A 21,561-nucleotide genomic window follows, 5' to 3' on the forward strand; every position below is an offset into this window, starting at 1 on the left:
CAGAAAAAAAAACCCTGTAGGAGCCTTTCGCAGATCCAAGCAGCAGAAAACAAAACCCTGAAGGAGCCTTTCCCAGCTCCAAGCAGCAGGAAAAAAAACCCCTGTAGGAGCTCCAAGCCGGCACGCCCACGAGAGCTAGCAGAAAAAAAAAACCCTGCAGGAGCCTTTCACAGATCCAAGCAGCAGAACAAAAAACCCTGTAGGAGCCTTTCGAAGATCCAAGCAGCAGAAAACAAAACCCTGAAGGAGCCTTTCCCAGCTCCAAGCAGCAGCTCCCTGTAGGAGCTCCAAGCCGGCACGCCCACGAGAGCTAGCAGAAAAAAAAAACCCTGCAGGAGCCTTTCACAGATCCAAGCAGCAGAAAAAAAAACCCTGTAGGAGCCTTTCGCAGATCCAAGCAGCAGAAAACAAAACCCTGAAGGAGCCTTTCCCAGCTCCAAGCAGCAGGAAAAAAACCCCTGTAGGAGCTCCAAGCCGGCACGCCCACGAGAGCTAGCAGAAAAAAAAAACCCTGCAGGAGCCTTTCACAGATCCAAGCAGCAGAAAACAAAACCCCGGAAGGAGCCTTTCGCAGATCCAAGCAGCAGAAAACAAAACCCTGAAGGAGCCTTTCCCAGCTCCAAGCAGCAGCTCCCTGTAGGAGCTCCAAGCCGGCACGCCCACGAGAGCTAGCAGAAAAAAAAAACCCTGCAGGAGCCTTTCACAGATCCAAGCAGCAGAAAAAAAACCCCGGAAGGAGCCTTTCCCAGATCCAAGCAGCAGAAAACAAAACCCTGTAGGAGCCTTTCCCAGCTCCAAGCAGCAGAAAACAAAAAAACCCTGTCGGAGCCTTTCACAGCTCCACGCAGCAGAAAAAAAAACACCTCCTGGTGTCCCCTGGGTCCTAGCGCCCATTGCATTCCTGGTTGCAATGGGCTTTCTTGCTAGTAGGATTAGAATTGCTAACCTCCAGGTGGCTGCTTGAGATCTCTGGAAATTCTAACTGCTCTCTAGGCCAGTGGTCCCCAAACCTCGGTCCGGGGACCGGGACCAGTCTGTGGATCAGTCGGTACCGGGCCACAGCTCCTCCTCATCCTCCTCCCCGGCTGCTGCCTTGGGGGCTGCCCCGCCTCTCTGCCGCCGGCTCACCTTTGGTGCTCTCCAGCAGCTGCCATGGCTGGGGCTCCCCCTCGGGAAGGCACTGTGCAGCTGCGGCGGGAAGTCAGGGGCGCTGGTGGGAAAGCAAGTGGAGCAGGGGTTCAGGCGGTGGTGACATCCCTCGGCAAAAGACTACCCCCCCCCGGGCCTAAGTAAAATTGTCAAGTGTTGACCGATCCCCAGTGATAAAAAGGTTGGGGACCCCTGCTCTAGGCCACATATATCAGTTCCTCTGAAGAAAATGGCTGCATTGGAGGATAGACTCTATGGCATTATTCTCCACTGAGGTTTCTTCCCAAACTATGCCCTTCTCAGACACTCCGCTCCCCCATAAATCTCAAGGAATTTCTCCTACCCAGAGCTGGCAACCTAAGATACCATGTTTTGATAACTCATACTAAACGTTGGTGAATGTTGACCATGAGAAATATCATTATTGCGATAGCTTTAAAATTTTGTTAATCTTTGTATTCTCAGACATCTGTATTATTGGACCTATATCAGCTTCAAGCTGCAATTGTCCTTTTCTCCTGAGAAAATGCTTTACCTTTTATTGAATTTAAGGAGAAAGTGGTCTTGTGGAGCTTTGACATTTTTTCAATACAAATAGAATTGTCTTTTTTAATCAAGAAAAGTCAAATTTCAAATACAAGGATCCCTTGACTTCTGTTTATAGCACGAATAATGTTAAGTAATTGTCATCTGAATATATGACCGTTTGATGGAGCATCCAGTCAATGTCTCATTTACTATTGTGTTGTGAAAATGATCTTACTCTTTCTGCCTATGAAAAATTCACCAGGGAAGCTTAGATGTTCTCACTTCCTTGTGATATTCTATGTGTGTATCTAAGTAACTCTGAAACTGAGACTGAAAGACAATCTGGACGGATGAATAAATACCTGTCAAGACACAGCATGGGTTAAATTGTAGTTAATCAAGCCCTGCTTTTGGAATGTCACTGTAACCCTTAAGAGTTTTTTTTTATTTTGCTTGCAGGGTAAGTCTCTCCCTTCAAAATGTCAAAACAGCCAGCTTCAAATGTCAGATCTATTCAGGTAAGTGGCAGTGTTTACATTACTAATAATAAATAATAAATCTTCAGCTTAAAAATGTCACTTTGGTTGGTACATTGATGCAAAATAGAAATTACTTTTAATGTGCTCATCATGCAAGTAAATGTATTTTTTCATAAATTATTGTTTGACATTTTTTATTATTTGCATCAGAATGGTATTGATTAGACGGGTGCTGAACTAAGAACAACACACAGAATGACCTGCAGTAAAGATAATAAGCATGACCAATAACTGATATCTGTATGTCTTATAAAATGATAAATTATAGTCTGCTTATAGTTATTGAGAAAGGTTTCCATAACAGGACAGCCTATTTTCAATAACTAATAAAAACAATAGAATTTTATTGAACTGATACATAATCATATTAAGCTGAAATGTGGGCTTGTGCCACTTCCACAGCATTGACACAGGTTAAACAAAATGGAAGAAATGCAAGTGCTTTCATTTGACTGATGTTTGTAATTGTTTTTCTTTTCTGGAGATGTCTAAAGCAGCATGTATAATTTATGTCAATGAAGTAGACCTCAGTGTTCCCATTGATTTTAACATACTTTGTAACTAAGTAACGGAAGCTCTAGAAATCTTGATCCAATTTAGTCCCCCCCCCCTTCCCTTTGCTCTGTTTGGTTTAATGTGTCTACTAAACTACAACAAACCCACTAGCCACATTGAACCAATTAAAATATATTTTGTAGAAGTTATTATCGTGGATTCTTAAAACTGCAGTGTAGATCCTACAAAATGAATACATTTAGACATACCTGATTTTAGGTTTTTTTAAAATAAACCAATTGCTTGAATGTCAATGAAGCATTGAACTTAGCACATGTTGAACTTATTCCCAAAGCTAATTCCCATATAATTACTGTTCCTGATATGGGCCTCACTGGGAAGAGTACAGGGATTGTTAAATTTGTTTGTCTGTCTATGTTTGACCAGTTGTCTTATGGTTTTCATACACAAGATCAAAAGCAGAATTAAAATAAATAAATTATGGTTGAAAACTTAGTTGTATTTAGTTCATCACTGAGAATTATAATTTTCAGTCATTCCAAATCATCCGGTAGTTTAGTTAATTATCTTTTGTTTCCCTCTTGTGAGAAAAGCAGTGACTATTTGGAGTAAGGGTAAATACAAAGTGGGCCTATGAGGAGCAGAACAAAGGTTCTAGTTCAGCATCCTCGCATTGACCAACCAAATGCTCCTGACAAGACCATAAACAGGACATAAAGGCAGAGCTCAAATTAGCAGAGGCTGCTGGATGGCCAAGCTCCAGTGTGAAGAAATGCATTTTTTTTTTGGGGGGGGGGGTTTAAACTGAACAAACTTTCACTCTGAATTTAAGTTTTTCTTTCTGGGTAGAAAACAGGTAGGATGGGATAAGTCAATTAAAATGCTTCCAACTTCACTTCATCCAGATTTTTAGAAATTCTTATAGGTCTAGCAAGAGATAATGGGATGGTATATGCCCCCCCACCCCGGTCCAGCAGAAAACAGATTCGGAGGAATTAAGAATTCAGGAAGAAACTCCTTGAGATTTCAGGAAATATTTCTTTCACCTAGCTTGGTCGGGTCAGAAGGAGGGGAAAGAGAGATGATAAAACTCCTGGGAGCAAGGAGGAAGGATCTCATTTGGGCTGATTCCATCACAGCAAACAGAATTCATCACTGAGGTTTGGGGGAGTAGATCATTGCCATGTGCTGGCCTGCATATTTGAAGGAAGCTTGAAAGTTATGGAACTCCTGTAAAAATCTGTAACCTTCTAAACTAGGGAGCTTGCCTTGTGTTTAACAACTGATGGGGTATGTATAGAGGATGGGACTGAGGGGGTGTATTTTACCCTGTTCTTTTGAATCCCTTGCTCAATGTGCTGCTATGCTAAAAAGTATGCCTGTAAACACTTCCTTTTTAATAAATGCTTCATAGCATTTGATCTTGCTAGTAGTTCTCTGTGCCATATAGATCTCCACCATCCTGGACATACTATTTTAAAAGGAGTACCAAGAGGAAGGGGAAGGTAGTCATTTGGTAAGTTGCTACTCTCCTAGTGATGTACAAGGTGGCAAGCTGTCCCTGTAGTAACCAGGCTCTGGGTATTGGGAAAGGCAAGGCTTGGAATGAAAGCTAGAAGTCATGACCCTCCCAATGGGCAGATACTATAAGGATCATGTGGTGGCAGCAGTTGAAAAGAAAGAGAAAAAATTTCCATCCAGATACGATAAAGACCCACAAGAACAGGGTGGAACATACCCTGAAGGCCAGAGCAAGGCCAGTCCGCCACATCCACCCCTTGGGTTCTGGCCTTTACATACTGCATTAGAAAATTCCATGCTCCCTTCTTTTATTGTGGTCGCCCATGCACCATCCCACCACACTCTCCGTCCACCATCTGTCTTTGTGGTTACGTGCCTGGCTAAGGAGGGCAATCTGGGGCAATGTCAGGATCCCAAAGGACTCCAGCTGATCTTAAAGGGGAGAAGTGCATCTCCTTAAAATCCAATAGGCAATGGGTCTGAGATGCCCAATGGGGCAGTCCAACTGAAATAGCAAATAAAAACAACACTGAAGAGAACTGGATTTTCACTCTTTGGACAGGAGACTCTGCTGGATGGAAAGGCAGAACCTCTTTCCCAGATCTTAGGCAAAGCTGGTCTCTGGATTGTTTGTTTTCTGTGTAAACAGCTCATTATAAACTCAATTTTATACTTAACTATTTTGTCTTTCTAAATATTTTTTGTATGCTCCAGCCTAACTCTAACATTTTTAACTCTTGATGCTTCCAAGTTAGAACATCAAATATGTTATTAAGTCCCACTTTTGAAATCGATGAATTACAGCTCATTTTCATACTACAGAGATTAGTTCCTCTGGAGAAACTGAATGCTTTGGAGGGTGGACTCAGTGGAATTGTATTCTTCTGGGGTTCCTTCCCCCCCCCCCCCGGCTCCTTCTCCAAATTTAAAAGAGTTTCCCAACTTGGATCTAGCAACTCTACCCCCGCCCAATGCCTTGCTGGTGGCCATTGGGGTCCTGGCAACCCTATGAGGGTTGATGGACACTTTCCAGTGGCTGAACCTCACTTCATATACAAATGTGGTAAAATGTGAATGGCTACACTACTGCCTCTTCATAAAGCCCAAGGTTCAAATAAACTTACTAGTCCCCTAAGCAAGAGTATTTTGCCAGCTCTGGGTTATGAATGACTGGGGTACTTTGGGGGTGGAGCCTGCAGAGGTTAGAGTTTGGGAAGGGATGGGACTTCAGTGAGGCACAATGCCATACAGTTGACCTTCTAAGTGGACATTTTCTCTAGGGAAACTGATCTCTGTCACCTGGAGATGAACTGTAATTCTGGGGGATCCCCAGGTTCTACCTGGAAACTGACATTTCTAAGAAAAAGAAGAATTGGTTTTTATATGCCACTTTTCTCTACCAGAAGGAGTCTCAAAGCAACTCACAATTACCTTCTCTTTTCTCTCTCCACAATAAATGCCCTGTGAGGTAGGTGAGGCTGAGGGCCATTCCTCACACACAAAAAAGCCTTACACCAGCGTAATGGTGTAACCCTAAACCCCCCCACATCTCCTGGAATTCCTCACCTGCTGACTCCTCTGCTGCTGTCTTGTGCTTCCTGGCATTTCAAATGCCTGTTTGAAATGGCGGAAGAGGGGAACATGCTAGACACACTGTCACACTCTTCTGTCTGTCAACCACGACAGGTGGCCAATCACCCTTCTCGGTCTTTTAAAGGGACTGCGATGCTTGCTATTTTTTTTAAGAAGAAGAAGATTTGGTTCTTATATGCTGCTTTTCTCTACCCGAAGGAGGCTCAAAGCAGCTTACAGTCGCCTTCCCTTTCCTCTCCCCACAACAGACACCCTGTGAGGTGGGTGAGGCTGAGAGAGCCCTGATATCACTGCTCGGTCAGAACAGTTTTATCAGTGCCATGGTGAGCCCAAGGTCACCCAGCTGGCTGCATGTGGGGGAGTGTAGAATCGAACCTGGCATGCCAGATTAGAAGTCCACACTCCTAACTACTACACCAAACTGTCTTTTCTTGCTCTTTTAAAGGGACTGCCATGCTCGCTATTGTTTTTTTAAACGAGACTTATCCATTTAAACACATATGTATTTATTCATGGATGCATAGGGCTCCTTTCACTGCAATCCCTTTTGCAATCTGGAGCTTTTAAGCTTTTTTTAAAAATGGGGGGGGGTGATTTTTTTTTGTGGGGAAGAGGCATGCTTTATACGCAAATTGGTGGGGAAAGTTTATTTTGTGCTCTCCCTGGGTGATTGTGTGTCTATTAGTTGCTTCAGACAGGTTTTTTTTTTTTGTTAAGAGGGGGAGGGAGGCAGGCTCAAGGGTGGGCCCTGGAGCTGGAAATCTCGCTATTTCAGCCACTTTGGTAATGCACGTGTTTTGTGCGAGCGTCTTGCTGGCTGCTCTCATCCTGCTAGTACTACATGGCAGGGGTAATCCAGTTTCGTAGATTCCCCTGCAAACACTTTAAAATGGAGGATATAGCTGCCAGTTTGCAGATGTAACGCTGGATGTTTACAATATGCAAGATATCAAAAATATGGCAATTCCATAGGGTAAGATTCTAACTTTTTAAATTGGGTGTGGAATGGCCCTGAGAGAGCCCTGATATTACTGCTTGGTCAGAACATCTCTATCAGTGCTGTAGTGAGCCCAAGGTCACCCACCTGGCTGCATGTGGAGGAGTCAGGAATCAAACCTGGCTTGCCAGATTAGAAGCTGCCATTCTTAACCACTATACCAAGCCAGCTGCATATTTTCTTGCAGACTCACAATGAACAGAATTCAAACATGGCTGGTAAAAGTGTCTGCCTTGCATGTCTACCCTGAAACAAAAGGCACTCAATTTTTCTCTTGATGATCAGAAATATAGCATAGTAATATATAGCATAGTAATTCATTTTTGTTAAATTGGCAATGGTTATGGATCAATTCCTAACATTTCAGTCAAATTATGTAAAAATTATATTCTAATAAGATAATGATTTGATTTCTAATTTTCAGGCTAATATCAACATCCCAATGGGAGCACTTTTACCTGGGGCAGGTCAACCACCAAAAAGGAAAGAATTTACTGAACCTGATGAGGTGAGAGCAATACGTGAGCAAAACTTCATAAATTTCTGGAAGATGAATTTCTTTTTATCTTGGATCACCATAAAATGATTAGTCAATCTAAATCAATATCTGCATGAATGAGAGTGTTTTTATAATATCAAAGCAGAACATAGAAGCAAAAGTTTCTAAAAACTGGTAGCAAAATGTCCAGCCCCCCACCTCCAAAAAAACAAGACATGCAGCCAGATCAATGACTGTACCCTAGTTTTAGCTAACCTTATTTAAAAAAAAAATCAACATCTTGGCAATCTTCCTGTAAATTCAAATTGGAAAAAGATCCCAATATTGTTTCTCTGTCTTTCTGTCCACGTGTGGGTCATTACCTTTCCAGGCTTGTATGAGTATTACATTCTAAACATTGAAGAGAGATTTCTTACTCTTATTGCATTTTAGAAACAAGAAATTACAAGTTTGAGAATTGGTAAACAGAGCCTCTAGCATTACAATAGCATTACATTGAAACTAGGTACTGATCCTGCCAAATGCTGATTGATCTGATCCCAGATCTTGCAACAGATCTCCAACATTCCTTTGACTCAAAGAAGCTTTCACCCAGATTCTGTCTTCTGCACTTGGATCATTCCAAATGTCAGTCTCCTCTATCCTTCCTGCTTGATCTAGGAGGGGTGCCAGCACCTATAGGCACCTTTTAGCCACAGTACAGGGGGGAGAAGCAGGGGTTGTATGAAGCTCCAACCAGCACTGAAGGAGCAGGAGGCTGGCAAGGGTTTTATTTTGACCCTTTTGTTCCCCTACTCTACAGCCAGAGCACGTCGGGAAGGGGAAATGCCAATGGAGGAGCACAAGGTGGCTTGTTGATTTCTGTTTCCTACTGGCTCTGCTGCCAGAGTGAGTGAGGGAGGGTGTATGTGGAGGTGGCATCTTCAGGGAGAACAATGGAGGCACAGCCAGGCTAGGGGGAGGGGGGGGAAAATCCAAAAGGCAAACATCTGCACAAAGAAGAATGGCCTTTTGGAGCACTTTTCTCTAATTAAGCAGATAATATCCACTCTCAGATATCCCAGGGAAAAGGTAGTGTCACTCTAGATTGGAACCCAGAAGTTGGAGATGGAATAATAAACCCAATTGTCATCAGACTGGAAATTGTATAAGATACAGATTGCTCTTTTAAGTCCATTCAGATAAAGGATAAAAAGCCCAGTGCAGATAAGACCCTAATTTAATTAGAAGTTTAGTTCCTGATATAAGGAAATGAATTTTTCCGTGGTATTTTTTTTTATATTATACTTTTATTTTTACAAAACCCTAATGCAAGAAAATAACAGCCAACAGATTATATCAAATCAAAATTTTCATAAGGCAATTTCCCCCCTTCAAATTGCAATTCCAAAACATACTAAGCTTAGGCCATATCTCAAGAAAGTAGCTAGGCCATTTTCTAAAAATCAACATAGATCTCACATGATAAATCCACATTAGACTTTATAACTGTCCTTTTCAAGTAGAGTAACAATTTTCTCTTGAGTTAAAGGGCAACAAATAAGCCATCATGTCATTAATTTTATACTCATACTGGGAATGGGGGCATGGAAGATGGAGAAAAGCTTACCTCCTAGCTGTATAGGGGCCTCCAGGAGCTTTGGATGCCCCCCATGTGGGGGGGTGGATCTGGGGTTCAATGCAGCCACCTCAGCCTTCCTGCTCTGTTCATTTGTGGTGGTGAGCATGGGGTGGGTATGGAGGCAAAATGAAACCCTGATTGAGAAAGCCTGGTTTAAACAGTAGTCACTGTCAGTGGCAAAACAGATATCTTTAATTATTCCGCATATGAATGATTTCTTATTTGAGTGAGTCCAGTTCAGGTGTTAAAACTGGATCGAGGCGCCAACTGGATCGAGTCGGGTTGGCCATTCTCATGTTGTTAGACCTGTTGGCCGCTTTTGATATGGTCGACCACGGGTTCTTGGCCAAACGCCTTGCTGACACAGGGGTAGGAGGGACAGTGTTGAAATGGCTGACCTCCTTCCTTAAGAACAGGTCTCAGAGGGTTGTAGTGGGAGATGAGTTGTCTGACCCCTTTGCATTGCCGTGCAGCATGCCACAAGGGGCGGTTCTCTCTCCCTGCTTATTTAATATCTACATATGCCCTCTTGCACACTTGGTCTGGAGTTATGGGCTGGGCTGTCATCAATAGGCGGATGACACCCAGCTCTATCTCCTGATTGATGGCCGGCCGGACTCCCCCCCCCCCCAGAAACATTTGCCAGCTGCTTGGATCAGGAAGAATCACCTGAAACTTAACCCCTCTAAAACGGAGGTCCTCTGGCTGGGTGGGAAGGGGCAAGACCAGGAAGCACGACTCCCCTGCCTGGATGGGGTACAACTATCATCTGTACCACAAGCTAGGAATTTGGGTGTGATCTTCGACACCTCAGATCACTAAGGTAGCTCGGACAGCGTTTTTCCATCTACCCCAAGCCCGGCTACTAGTGCCCTACTAGACTAGGTTGCTGCTACCTTTTAGTATTATATGTGTAAATGGTTTAAATTGTTTATGGGATTTTAATTGTATGGATGCTTTTATTGTGTTAACTGCCACGAGCCAGATATGGGCTGTATGTAGCACATTAGTAAAGGGTAACTGTTGGCTTATGGGCATGGGCAGGTCACCACAGCATTGTATACTGCAGTGGTAGCTCTACTAAATTTTAATTAAGACCTTGTTAAAAAATCTACTGACAGAATGGTTGACATCCAGGTTTAAAACCATCATGATAAAACACTTTTATATCTGTAAAATAATTTAAAAATACCTCCTTTAAAATTTCTGAGGGTTGCACAGGGATTTGAGGGGCTTTCTGTGTGTGCATTTTCTAGTGTTGTGAGATACTATGCATTTTACTATGAATTAATAGACATATTGGATATTCCTCATCAACATTAACCTGTTTTTACAGTAGAGCTTCATCCCCTATGAAGCAAGTTGGAGAATGCAACAAAACTCATTAGAATCATAGAATCATAGAGTTGGAAGGGGCCATACAGGCCATCTAGTCCAACCCCCTGCTCAACGCAGGATCAGCCCAAAGCATCCTAAAGCATCAAAGAAAAGTGTGTATCCAACCTTTGCTTGAAGACTGCCAGTGAGGGGGAGCTCACCACCTCCTTAGGCAGCCTATTCCACTGCTGAACTACTCTGACTGTGAACATTTTTTTCCTGATATCTGGCCTATATCATTGTACTTGTAGTTTAAACATTACTGAGTGTCCTTTCCTCTGCAGCCAATGGAACAGTATCCTGCCCTCCTCCAAATGACAACCTTTCAAAAAAGGGCTATCATGTCCCCTCTCAACCTCCTTTTCTCCATGCTGAACATTCCCAAGTTCCTCAACTTATCTTCATAGGGCTTGGTCCCTTGGCCCCAGATCATCTCATCGCTCTCCTCTGTACCCTTTCAATTTTATCTACGTCCTTCTTGAAGTGAGGCCTCCAGAACTGCACACAGTACTCCAGGTGTGGTCTGACCAGTACCGTATACAATGGGACTATGACATCTTGTGATTTTGATGTGATGCCCCTGTTGATACAGCCCAAAATGGCATTCGCCTTTTTTTACTGCTGCATCACACTGCCTGCTCATGTTTAATTTACAATCCACAAGTACCCCAAGGTCTCGTTCACACACAGTGTTACCTAGAAGCGTATCCCCCATCCAGTAGGCATGCTTTTCATTTTTCTGACCCAGATGCAGAACTTTACACTTATCTTTATTAAATTGCATCTTGTTCTCATTTGCCCATTTTTCCATTGTGTTCAGATCTCGTTGAACTCTGTCTCTATCTTCCGGAGTATTTGCCAGTCCTCCCAATTTGGTGTCATCTGCAAACCTGATGAGTAGTCCTTCCACCCCTTCATCTAGATTATTAATAAATGTTAAAAAGCTCCGGACCGAGCACCGAGCCCTGAGGTACCCTGCTACTCACCTCCCTCCAGTCTGATGAAACACCATTGACAACAACTCTTTGAGTGCGGTTCTCTAACCAATTCCCTATCCACCCAACTATCTGAAAATCCAGATTGCAATCCGTCAATTTATCCATCAGAATATCATGTTCAGAACATCAGAACATCAAAAGCCTCCCTTGGCCCCACCCACTTTCTAAGAACAATTGGTGTTCACCAGGAAAGATGTTGGTGGGCATCACACTGTGGACCCCTGGGTGTAGTCTGCACAGAGCTTTTTACCCACTCACAGTTTGAATGAATCTCTGCAGCCTACACTGAATTCAACTCCAACTTCGAATTTGGGTGCTTTAAATTTTCGCTCTGCGACATGCGTAATTGATCCGGAGTGATCCTATCTTTACCCCACAATATCCTGGAGTGGATATAAGCCTCGATATTTGAAGAACCGCCATGAGTAAATGTGTAGACAGCTCCTTTTCCAAATTAACTTGCCTGGGAGCAAAGCAGTCTTCCCTGATTGGCCAGGGTGTCTGTTCAAGGACTTCCTGGTTCTCAGTTGCAAGGCTTCCCTTAAAGTGACTGTGCTCTAGAAGCCCTAACTTCTCTCACCAGAGATTTTCCTCCTCTGCTGTCTCCAATCCTCTCCCCTACCCCTTTCAAGAAATGAATGAGACTCCTGCTGTAATTGGCACCCCTTCCTGTTCAGAGTTTTCCCAATCACGTGCAGAATACTTTCTGTTTCAATGGGTGGGGTATAGAGGAAGGCCTGAGTTCAAATTGATCTGAATTCAACAGGATCCAAACCGTTAAAAAAAATAAGTAAATGCAAAATCAGCCCTATTCTAAGACTTCAGTCCTTTTTCCTTCAAGGGAACCAATCTGGATAGTGCTGCCCCCTGAAACTTCTCGTGTTCAGAGAAGTAAGTGAGCATAACTATATGTAAGCAACAGCTGTGCTTAAGCAATGTTTCAGAAATGACACTGACCCTGATGACAGCAAGGAAAACATTGGCTCCTATATCTCACCTGCCTAGAGCTCATAAACCCAGCTGCAGAAGGGGGCAGGGCCATCTGGGTGTAGTGATTAAGAGCAGCAACCTCTAGTCCAGTGAGCCAGGTTTGATTCCCCAGTCCTCCACATGCAGCCAGCTGGGGTGCCTTGGGCTAGCCACACTCTTGTTAGTGCTGTTATCACACATCAGTCCTGTCAGAGATTTTTCAGCTCCACCTATGTCAAAAGGTATCTGTTAAGGGAAGGTGATTGTAAGTCACTTTGTGGCTCCTTTGGGTAGTGCAAAGCAGGGTATAAAAACCAACTCCTCCTTCTTGTTATATGGTATTCTTATTCACCTGTGAAGAATGGTTATAAATGGAAATATGAAATATCCATCACAGTATGTCCAGGCACAAGCATGCCCAGCACTGATACTGACACAGAGCCAACAAGCTGTCAATGGCCCTTGACCCAGATGACAGCAAACAAAACTCACCTGGCTGAGGTTTCAGAGCTCAGGAATCCAGGGGAGGAAAGAGGCAGGGTGCTAGTTATCAGAAGGCTAGCCCTGCATGTCCTTTCTATCCGTCGGGTAATAACTATGACAACTGACGCTGGAATCAGGTACAGGAGATCAGAGCAGGAACAGGGAGGTGATGTTGAGCCATATTGTGTTCTTGCTGAATGAGTAGCAGGCCAAATTAGGAAGGATGGGGCTAGAGGACCTGTGGAGGAGAAAAGGGGTGGAACCACTCTGGTGGGAAAGGAAAAAAGGAAACTAGAAGGCTGAGGTTGAAGAAGAGAAGTGCTGGTAAACCCAAGACACTTGTTAGCAATAACCAGCAAGCTGTGGATGAAGTAACCCTCTCCATGCCTCCTTCTAGACCTTTTGCTGCTCCCATCTAAATGATGGCAGAAGGTGGCAAGCACTCAGAAGGTCACATGGAGCTCCACACAATGAATTAAATTTTAACAGTATTGAACCTCTTCCATATTTATCAGTGACTCTACCTGCTTGTAAAGCTTTTCTTTTGTTTATAAAATATTTTTTTGAGCTCTCGCATACTAAGTCTTTAAAAAGGATGTCAGAAATGCTATTAGTGTGCCACCCACAGGAAGCAAAGCTTTCTCTCCATTTTTTACTCCTATTGTTGAGATGGGGATTAGTGCTCATGCATTCCTAAGAATAAATTCAAATCTAAGGACCGGACCTTTGGAAAGGTTTTAATTCTCGTGTGTCTATCAAGGAGCACTGAGGTACTCCACAACAGTCCCAGTGTAGAGCATGTTATTGAACATGTGGAGGATGCAAGTAAATTTCAGTGGGCTGAAATGTGGGTAGAACTTTGGATATAGATAGAAACTGATTGAAAGGGCAAGAAGCAAGGAAATTGTGTGGGAAGTGTGAAAATTTCAGATGAGAACACGGTCTGTTCAGTTGCAGATATGCTGGCATGAAGACATTTACCACCACCAGATATCTAATTGACTCTATAAAGTTCAAGCCAAATTCTAATTTCAGTAGTTGACGTGAAGGAAAACTTGAGATACGCTGCTACATACATGCTACATATCTGCCATTAAATAGCAGCTTTCTTAAGAACTTAAGTGAAACCTTTCCATACCGTTGCTCTGCCACCACACAGTTCCAGCCACTTGATTACAAAATATGAACCATGTTTCTGAGCATGAACTCATCTACGCTGCAGGATTATTTTCCCATACCTTTATTCCCCTTCCTCCAGTCCTATAGCACTGCACATTGTAAGAGAACAGTATTGAAAAAGAATGAACATTTATTTTTATTTTAAGTAAGGATTCATCATAGGTCTAATGGCATATTTGTAGTATAACACACAATTACTTCTATGTTTTATAAGTCCTTCAATGGACTGCATTTTATTTCTTAGCCTTTTAATGCTGCATTTCCACAAACTATTATTTGTCACAATGGGACAAATTGTGTTAGAAATCTTCAAGCACGCAAGCTCTTTGCCAGCTTCCTTGTGTCTTCATTCTCCTTGCTTTTCTCTCACTGCTGTAGGACCCAAAGGGTTCCCCTTGGGGCTTTTGCCTATGAGGGCATTGGCTGGAACAGACTTCTCTCTTTGACAACAATTATCAAAGTCTTCAGTACCTTCTGCATTGTTTGCTTCTGGTCATCACTCTCCATTTTCTGTGTCTTTCTCATCTGCCCCAACTGCCTGCAGATCTGCTTCTTGAAAGAGGCTGGATGCTCACCCCAGTCATGCTCTGCCTCTTTCCTATTTGATCTCAGTCCAGGAGACCATCTGGAAAATGGCATCCCAAATCAATGCTCAGTCTGGGTAGGTGAGCATTCCAGAACTGGTAGGGGAGGTCTAAGGTCCAGGAGCCTAGGACATTGGCAGAGTTTGAATATGCAAGATTGCGGAGCACCAGGATGCTTAAAAAATGAAATAGTTTTCTTAAGAAGAGAAACAAACTTGGTACAGAAAGAGGAGCGAGAGGTCTAACTGTTGTTCTGCCATCTTCAACCTGTTTTAGAGGCAAGCAGGGAGAAAGGAGCAGGAAGTCTCCGAATGAGCCAATCAGGACACAGTGGTAAACTATTTGAAATATATCAGGAAGATCCTAATCTAACTATGCTAAATATCCCTGTAGGATAGATTCTTTATATGTTTTTTAAATCACACACACTACAGATCTTGCATATTCCAGCAAGCTGTTGGCCTTCCAAAGGAACTGGTTGGCCACTGTGTGAGACAGGATGTTGGACTAGATGGACCACTGGTCTGATCCAGCAGGGCTCCTCTGATATACTCAGTGTTGATAAATTATTGATATGACCTGATAGAGATATCCTCATGTTCTCAAGCACTTTAATAGAGCAAGACATAATATACATATGTGTAAATTATATTCCCTCTACTTGACACATAACTTTAAGGCTGTGCCATCCCCCACTGTATTATTTTGAGCTGACTATTTTTATTGTAGTCTCTTCCATCTACAACAGAAGAGGAAAAGAAAAAGACACTCCCAGGTGCCAAGAAGCTACCAGGCCCTGCTGTTAACTTGTCAGAGATCCAGAATATAAAAAGTGAGCTGAAATTTGTCCCCAGAGCTGAACAGTAATAGAAATGAGAAGGTAAGCTTGTTTAATATTCACTGACATCAATGGATTAATGTGACGATCATGTACTAGTAGGGAAAATCAGAGCAATATAGGAGGCCTTACAAAAGGGTTATCTACCCTTTATTGAGCTTTATTGAGCTGTGGTGTGCTGTTTAAAATATTCATAGCATTTCCTACAATTCAGACTTTTTTAACATTCTAAGTTGAGTGCTATAGCACTACACCAGTATAGCACTTCAGTGTTATAGCAGCACCATTGAGATGCCTTGACCCCACTGGATATAGGGCACAATTCCGAATGCTTAAAAAAAAACAACTCTGAGGAAAATGCAATGAAAAAGGGCAGGGGGAAAAGCAACACTGTTTAAAATGACTATAGTGCTTCAGAGACAGCTCATTAAAGGAAGAATATTTACTGTATGAAACTCCTGTCCCTGTACCATTTTACTTGATATTGGGCCAAGAATAAATAACATCCAGTTTAGAATGATAACGTGAAAATCTTCATGATGTTTCATCATAATCATTTTAGTTGCCCTTTTTATGCAACTTTTCCTTTTTTCTTTCTTTTTAACCTTTTATTTTTATTTTGAGTAATAGAGGGGAAACAGAAAAAAAGGGAAGGGGGAATTATGTGTCATAGTTGTACATATCTAGCTGTGATGAAGTCTGAATTTGAGTTGCTGCCCAAAAACATTTCAACTAAAATTTTCTGGGTAGATAAGCTGGCAAGGTGAGCTCTGCACTACAGTAACGGGGAGGGGGGGACATGGTGTAGTTGCTAAGCATGGTGGCCTCTAATCTGGAGAACTGGGTTTGATTCTCCACTCCTCCACAGACTGGGTGAACTTGGGTCAGTCACAATTCTCTCAGAGTTTTCACAGCCCACCTACCTCACAGAGTGTCTGTTGTGGGGAGAGGAAGGGAGGAAAAGGTAGGTGATTTTAAGCTGCTTTGATACTCCTTTGGGTAGGAGCAGGGTACATAAAAAGCTCTCCTTCTATGAAAGGGTTCATCCAAGGTGCCTCATAGGGAATGTTGAAGCCAAGCATAGTACTGCCAAGTCACCACAGGATCATTCTGCATTGATGTAAAGGCTCCTATTGCTTCAATTAAAGGATCATGTTTTCCATGTCTTTGGAAGTGCTGAGAGAAAAAAGTACAATGCACAGGAAACTTCAAGGAGAACATAATTTGGGACTTCTGACTAAGAATATTACACCATGCTGCTAATTGTCTGCATTTGGGCATTATGAGATGGGTTTGAGCCGTAGTTTTGTGCTAGAGGTGTTAAGGTAACGTGCACTTTTAAAAATAAGTAATAATACAAATAATGAACAGTACAAATTGCATAAGCTTTTCTGCACAGGGAGTCTTCCAAATGCTTTCACCAAAGTACAGTTCTAATTGCTCCCAAGAAAGTAAAGAGCAACTCTTACCCCTATTAATGTCTCTGTTAGATTCAATATAGCTGCATAAATTGTAGCCAATTAAGCTGACAAAGGGATCTCAAATATCATGGCTCCCACCTGGTAATCAAGCTAATTTATTTCTTATACACTTGGTCTCCATCACTCCCTTTGTCATTTGTTCCTCATGTCACTTGATAGGAGGCTACTTAATTATATTTTTAAGTCCTATGTTCAAAAGCAATCTGAGTTATTTTTTCCCAATATGCCACGTTTTGGTTGTTTTATTCTTTGAGTATATTTGCACTTCAGCTACAAACTGAAGAGTGTCCAGAGAAGGGCAACAAAGATGGTGAGGGGTTTGGAGACGAAGACGTATGAGGAAAGGTTGGTGGAGCTTGGTCTGTTTAGCCTGGAGAAGAGACGACTGAGAGGTGATCTGATAACCATCTTCCAGTATTTAAAAGTCAGCCATATAGATGATAGAGCAGAGTTGTTCACTCTTGTCTCAGAAGGATGGACCAGAACCAATGGGATAAAATTAATTCAAAAGAAATTCTGTCTCAACATCTGGAAGACGTTCCTTACAATTAGAGCGGTTTTTCAGTAGAAGAGGTTTCCTTGGGAGATGGTGGGTTTTCCATCTTTGGGAATTTTTAAACAAAGGCTGGATAGCCATCAGAGAGCCTGAGTCTGTGAAGATTCAACAGGGTGGCAGGCTACAGTGGATGAGCGATAGGGTTGTGAGTGTCCTGCATTGTGTGTGTGTGTGTGGGGGGGGGTATGAACTAGATGACCCTTCCAACTCTGTTATTCTATGATTCTGTGAGCACACAAGTCTTACTGTCATTCAGCAAGGGGAAAGAGAGAAACAAAGATACAAAACAGGTCAATAGTTTCCTTTTAATGGATGAACTTCTGGGGTCATTTAAAACAGGAATCCTGTCTGTATCAACTTTAATTCCCAGTGAACTTGATGAACTGTAATTACAAGTTATGTTTATGGATGGAACCATATGTTCCATCCATATGTTCCTTCGACTAGGAAGACTTCACATTACCATTTTAAATCTGATATTATTCATTGTTAGCACAATTTTAAGTAAAGCAATACAAGGACAGGGGTTTCATACAGCAAATTTCCTTAATGAGCCATCTTTGAAATGCTAAGGTAATTTAAAACTGTGCTGTGTTTCCCCCACTCCACCCTGGTTTTCCCTTTTCTTAAACATTCTAAATTGTGCGCTATTGCGCTAATTCTGTCAGCTTCAATGCTATAGCAGCACCATTGAGATGCCTTGACTCAATTGAGATGCCAGTAGCATCAAGGCATCTCAGCTGAAGTGCTATATTGGTTGAGCAGCACTGTAGCACTCAACTTCAAATGTTTGAAAAGTGCACAGAGGATCAGGAGTGGGGGAAGCAGGATTGTAGGAAGCCCTATGGGCATTTTAAATACCATACCAGAGTTATTCAGAAGCACAATTAAGAGGTAGTAAATGAAGGAAAGCTTTTTCCCTCAAAAGTGCTCAACCACACGGGTTTGTCTAGACAGGTAAATAAATTCTGCTAGTAGTTGGTTATTTAAATGGGTATATCTGCAATGAAAGAAAAACTCCATTAGCAACCAGTTATTAAAATGAATACAAATGTAGTTTGGAAATGGCCTAGGTTGTGTTGTCCTCACTGTACTTGTATAGGTTAAAGCCCTGAAACTCCTAGGGTACATTGAATAGTGGCATGGGATTTGATGGGTTTGTACTAGGATGGGGAAACTGGAAAAAAATAATTCTCTCTTCTATGTGAGTTTGGAGTAAATTGACTGTCCATATTTTATGCAGCAGAACGTTTAGATTTCTCTTCTTTGGGGACCCTGAGTTGGGTAGAAAGCTGTCATAAAAATGTTTTAAATAACAGTAAAATGGATGAATTGTTCCTAAGTGTGTCTGTTCAGAAAAGTTTCACTGATTTCAGTTGGGTTTCTTTAGTATGCATGAATTGTAGTGCTGGTTTATGAAAATAAAATCACTTTTCCCAATATGTATCTAGGAATCTGTCAAGTTGGAGTACCAAAATTAGCCCTCTCAAACAGTCTTTACCTACTTCTAAGTTTGTAGTCTAGGTTGCCCCAACCCCCAATTTTTTCCCCTTTAAAAATGCTAGAATGCAAAAACAGTTTGAAGTAGATAGCTGTGTTTGTCTGTATGAGAATCAAACAAATATATTTCTGGTGAATATCTTAAGTGAAATTTGATTCACAAAAGCTTATACTCTGGAAAGTCTTATTGGTCTTTAAGGTGCAATTGGACACATTTTCCCCTTGGAAAATGAAGAAATAGACAACTAATTTCTGGGTGCCAAGTAGGCTTGGAGTATGGCATGATTGACCAGAGGAAGATGGTGTTCAAATAGCCACTCACCCATGAAATACATTGTTTACCTTTGTGCTGACTTACCTCACAGGTTTGTTGTGAAGACAAAAGTTAGTAGGAAATGGTAATGTATGCTGTGTGTGTTCCTGCAGAAAGAATAGGCTTTAAAAAGTAATGAATACATATAGAGAATCAACGCATAGAGCAGCTTATGTCAGCAGGCTTAGCACCATAATAGCAGGATGCATTTCCTTTGCAGTCCAGTTTAGGCTTGAGGTGAGGGTCTGAGTTGTCTTGGTATTCTCTCTCCTTGATCATGAAAGGGCATCTTTATATACTCAGAAGATACATTCTGCTGCAGAAATAGCTCAGACTTGCAAGTATAGCTGGTTCCTCAAGGAGGCACTCAAGCTCTACTAAATAGCAGTCTATGACTTTAGAAATGCCTATGAACAGTACCTTTAGATTCACCTTTGGTTTTATTTTTAAAAACAACACTTGAAACAGAATTATTGTGCTACTTATCAACAAGGACCTTAAGGCACTTCTTCTCACCTCTCCTTTTTCCCTAGAAAATTCATTTGCCGAAATTAATCCACTCATTGTCTCCTTTAAATACCAAAGCAGAACAAAGTATTCTGCTCTGATAAGTTTGGCCTTCTGGGTTTCCCTAGCAACCAGAAACATAGTTCCTTCCTGTTATTTTTCCCCCTTTTCCTTTCAGTGATAAATTCACAATATGTTCTGTCTGTTTTCCATTTGTGTGAGGATAACATGTTGAGCTTCTTGGCTGTCACTTGTGCTATAATAGTTTGGGATTTTGGCATAGGTATAGATAGAAAAAAGCTATTTACTGTAGTAGGTAAGTTAAATAATTAGTATTCAGCAACATAATCTTGCCTGTTTCTTAGACTGAAGTTGCATAAAAAGCCATTGGCACCCAAGGAAGTGAAGTACAAGACAACCAAAATGGGGTAATTCAGTCCTTTCTGTGTTGCCATAGATTTTCAAGCATTTCCTAGAGCTACCCTACAATACTTTCTCTGGACGTGCCATAGCATGTCACTGATATGCACACCCTCATTGTCCCAGCCTTCACTGGTTCCCAGTTTCAGCAAGGCAACTCTGCTGCCAATAGGACTGGTCCCAGTTGTATTGTGGCCACTCCCAGGCCAGGCTGAGCTGGAAGCAGTTGTGTAGTGGCTTTTGTTTCTGGGGTTGGCTGAATGCTGTATCTGTTGAATCTTCAGTGGATGCCACTGAATTAGAGAATCATCATCCATCAAGAGACGTGATAGGAGGGGGATATCACCCTCTCCAGCTTTTTTGGCTTCCAAGTCTATCCCAGCAGCCCTATGACCTTTCTGTACAGAATCCAAGGCTTGAAAGGCTCAGTAATATTGTTGCGGTAGCGTAGCAACCTCAAAAGTGGCCACTGAGTACTACAATAGTTGTTTCTACTATTCTGAGAAGTTTTAATCCCCCCAATGTATTTTTTTCATACAAACTTGCAAGCACGGGTCCTTCTTCAGGTGTAGGGAAATTCACCCCATCTATTCTTAGTTTCATTTTGCAGATTGATTGATCCACTGTAGCCTGGTTCAGTGCTAGATAAATGATGTGTTGATTTTAGTTCATAAGTGCAATTGATCTGTTTTTACTCTGAAAGCCAAATGGCATTTTACATTTTTTAGTCAGGCCTTACAGCTTCTGTGGGGAATGGCTTCTTTTTGAAAAGAAGACACCATAACAGGCTTGGAATGGTGCTGAAGGGAAGAGAAAGGGCTCCTGCTTCCCACCCCCCCCCCACCCCCAAGTTGTTTTTCCACAAGAAAATCAGGCTGGGAGGAGTTCTTTCACCAATTTTGGTGCCCCATACAGATTATTTGTAAAAACCGTAACATGTCTTTTAAACTTTTGGTAATTCTGATTGTTATCAAGATGAATCTTATATCCAAGAGCCAAAATGTATTATTCTGTCTATCTGTAATTTTAGACAATAAATGCTTTGTTGATCAGGTATATCATGTGAATAATGAAGATAGTATAGGTCCTATTCCAGCACTAATAGAGTAGTAGTAGTAATACAAATTTATTTGTATCCAGCCCTTCACTGGTCAGCTTAAGGTGACATGGAAGACTTGCTCAAAGTCCAAAGTAGTTTTTTTATGTATAGCACCTGCAATTTATACATCATCGACAGTGCAGTGAAGTCTTATGTTTCCTTAAAAGTACAGATACAAGCCATCATTTGAGGGTGCTAATCTGTCACCTCAGATGTGTTTCCTCTTTGTTGCATTCTCTGCATTTGTTGCTTTTAAGCTTCCTGATTGTTTTACATATATTCTTTCTCATTTAT

The 21,561-nt window shown here is 41.9% G+C and overlaps 1 protein-coding gene across 5 annotated transcripts in view; it reads left to right on the top strand.

Annotated features, from left to right (window-relative positions):
* SMPX (small muscle protein X-linked) overlaps positions 1 to 21,561 on the top strand; it is a 107,591-nt gene that overhangs the window by 3,001 nt on the left and 83,029 nt on the right. For all 5 annotated transcript variants that reach the window (XM_077343061.1, XM_077343063.1, XM_077343060.1 and 2 more), the window contains exons 2-4: positions 2,137 to 2,195; positions 7,268 to 7,351; positions 15,283 to 15,433. In XM_077343061.1, coding sequence (XP_077199176.1) covers positions 2,157 to 2,195; positions 7,268 to 7,351; positions 15,283 to 15,420 — 261 coding nt within the window. In that variant the 5' untranslated portion in view covers positions 2,137 to 2,156 and the 3' untranslated portion in view covers positions 15,421 to 15,433. The remainder of the gene's footprint in view (positions 1 to 2,136; positions 2,196 to 7,267; positions 7,352 to 15,282; positions 15,434 to 21,561) is intronic.

This window comes from Paroedura picta, chromosome 6 (genome assembly GCF_049243985.1).
Source record: "Paroedura picta isolate Pp20150507F chromosome 6, Ppicta_v3.0, whole genome shotgun sequence".
Classification (NCBI taxonomy): domain Eukaryota; kingdom Metazoa; phylum Chordata; class Lepidosauria; order Squamata; family Gekkonidae; genus Paroedura; species Paroedura picta.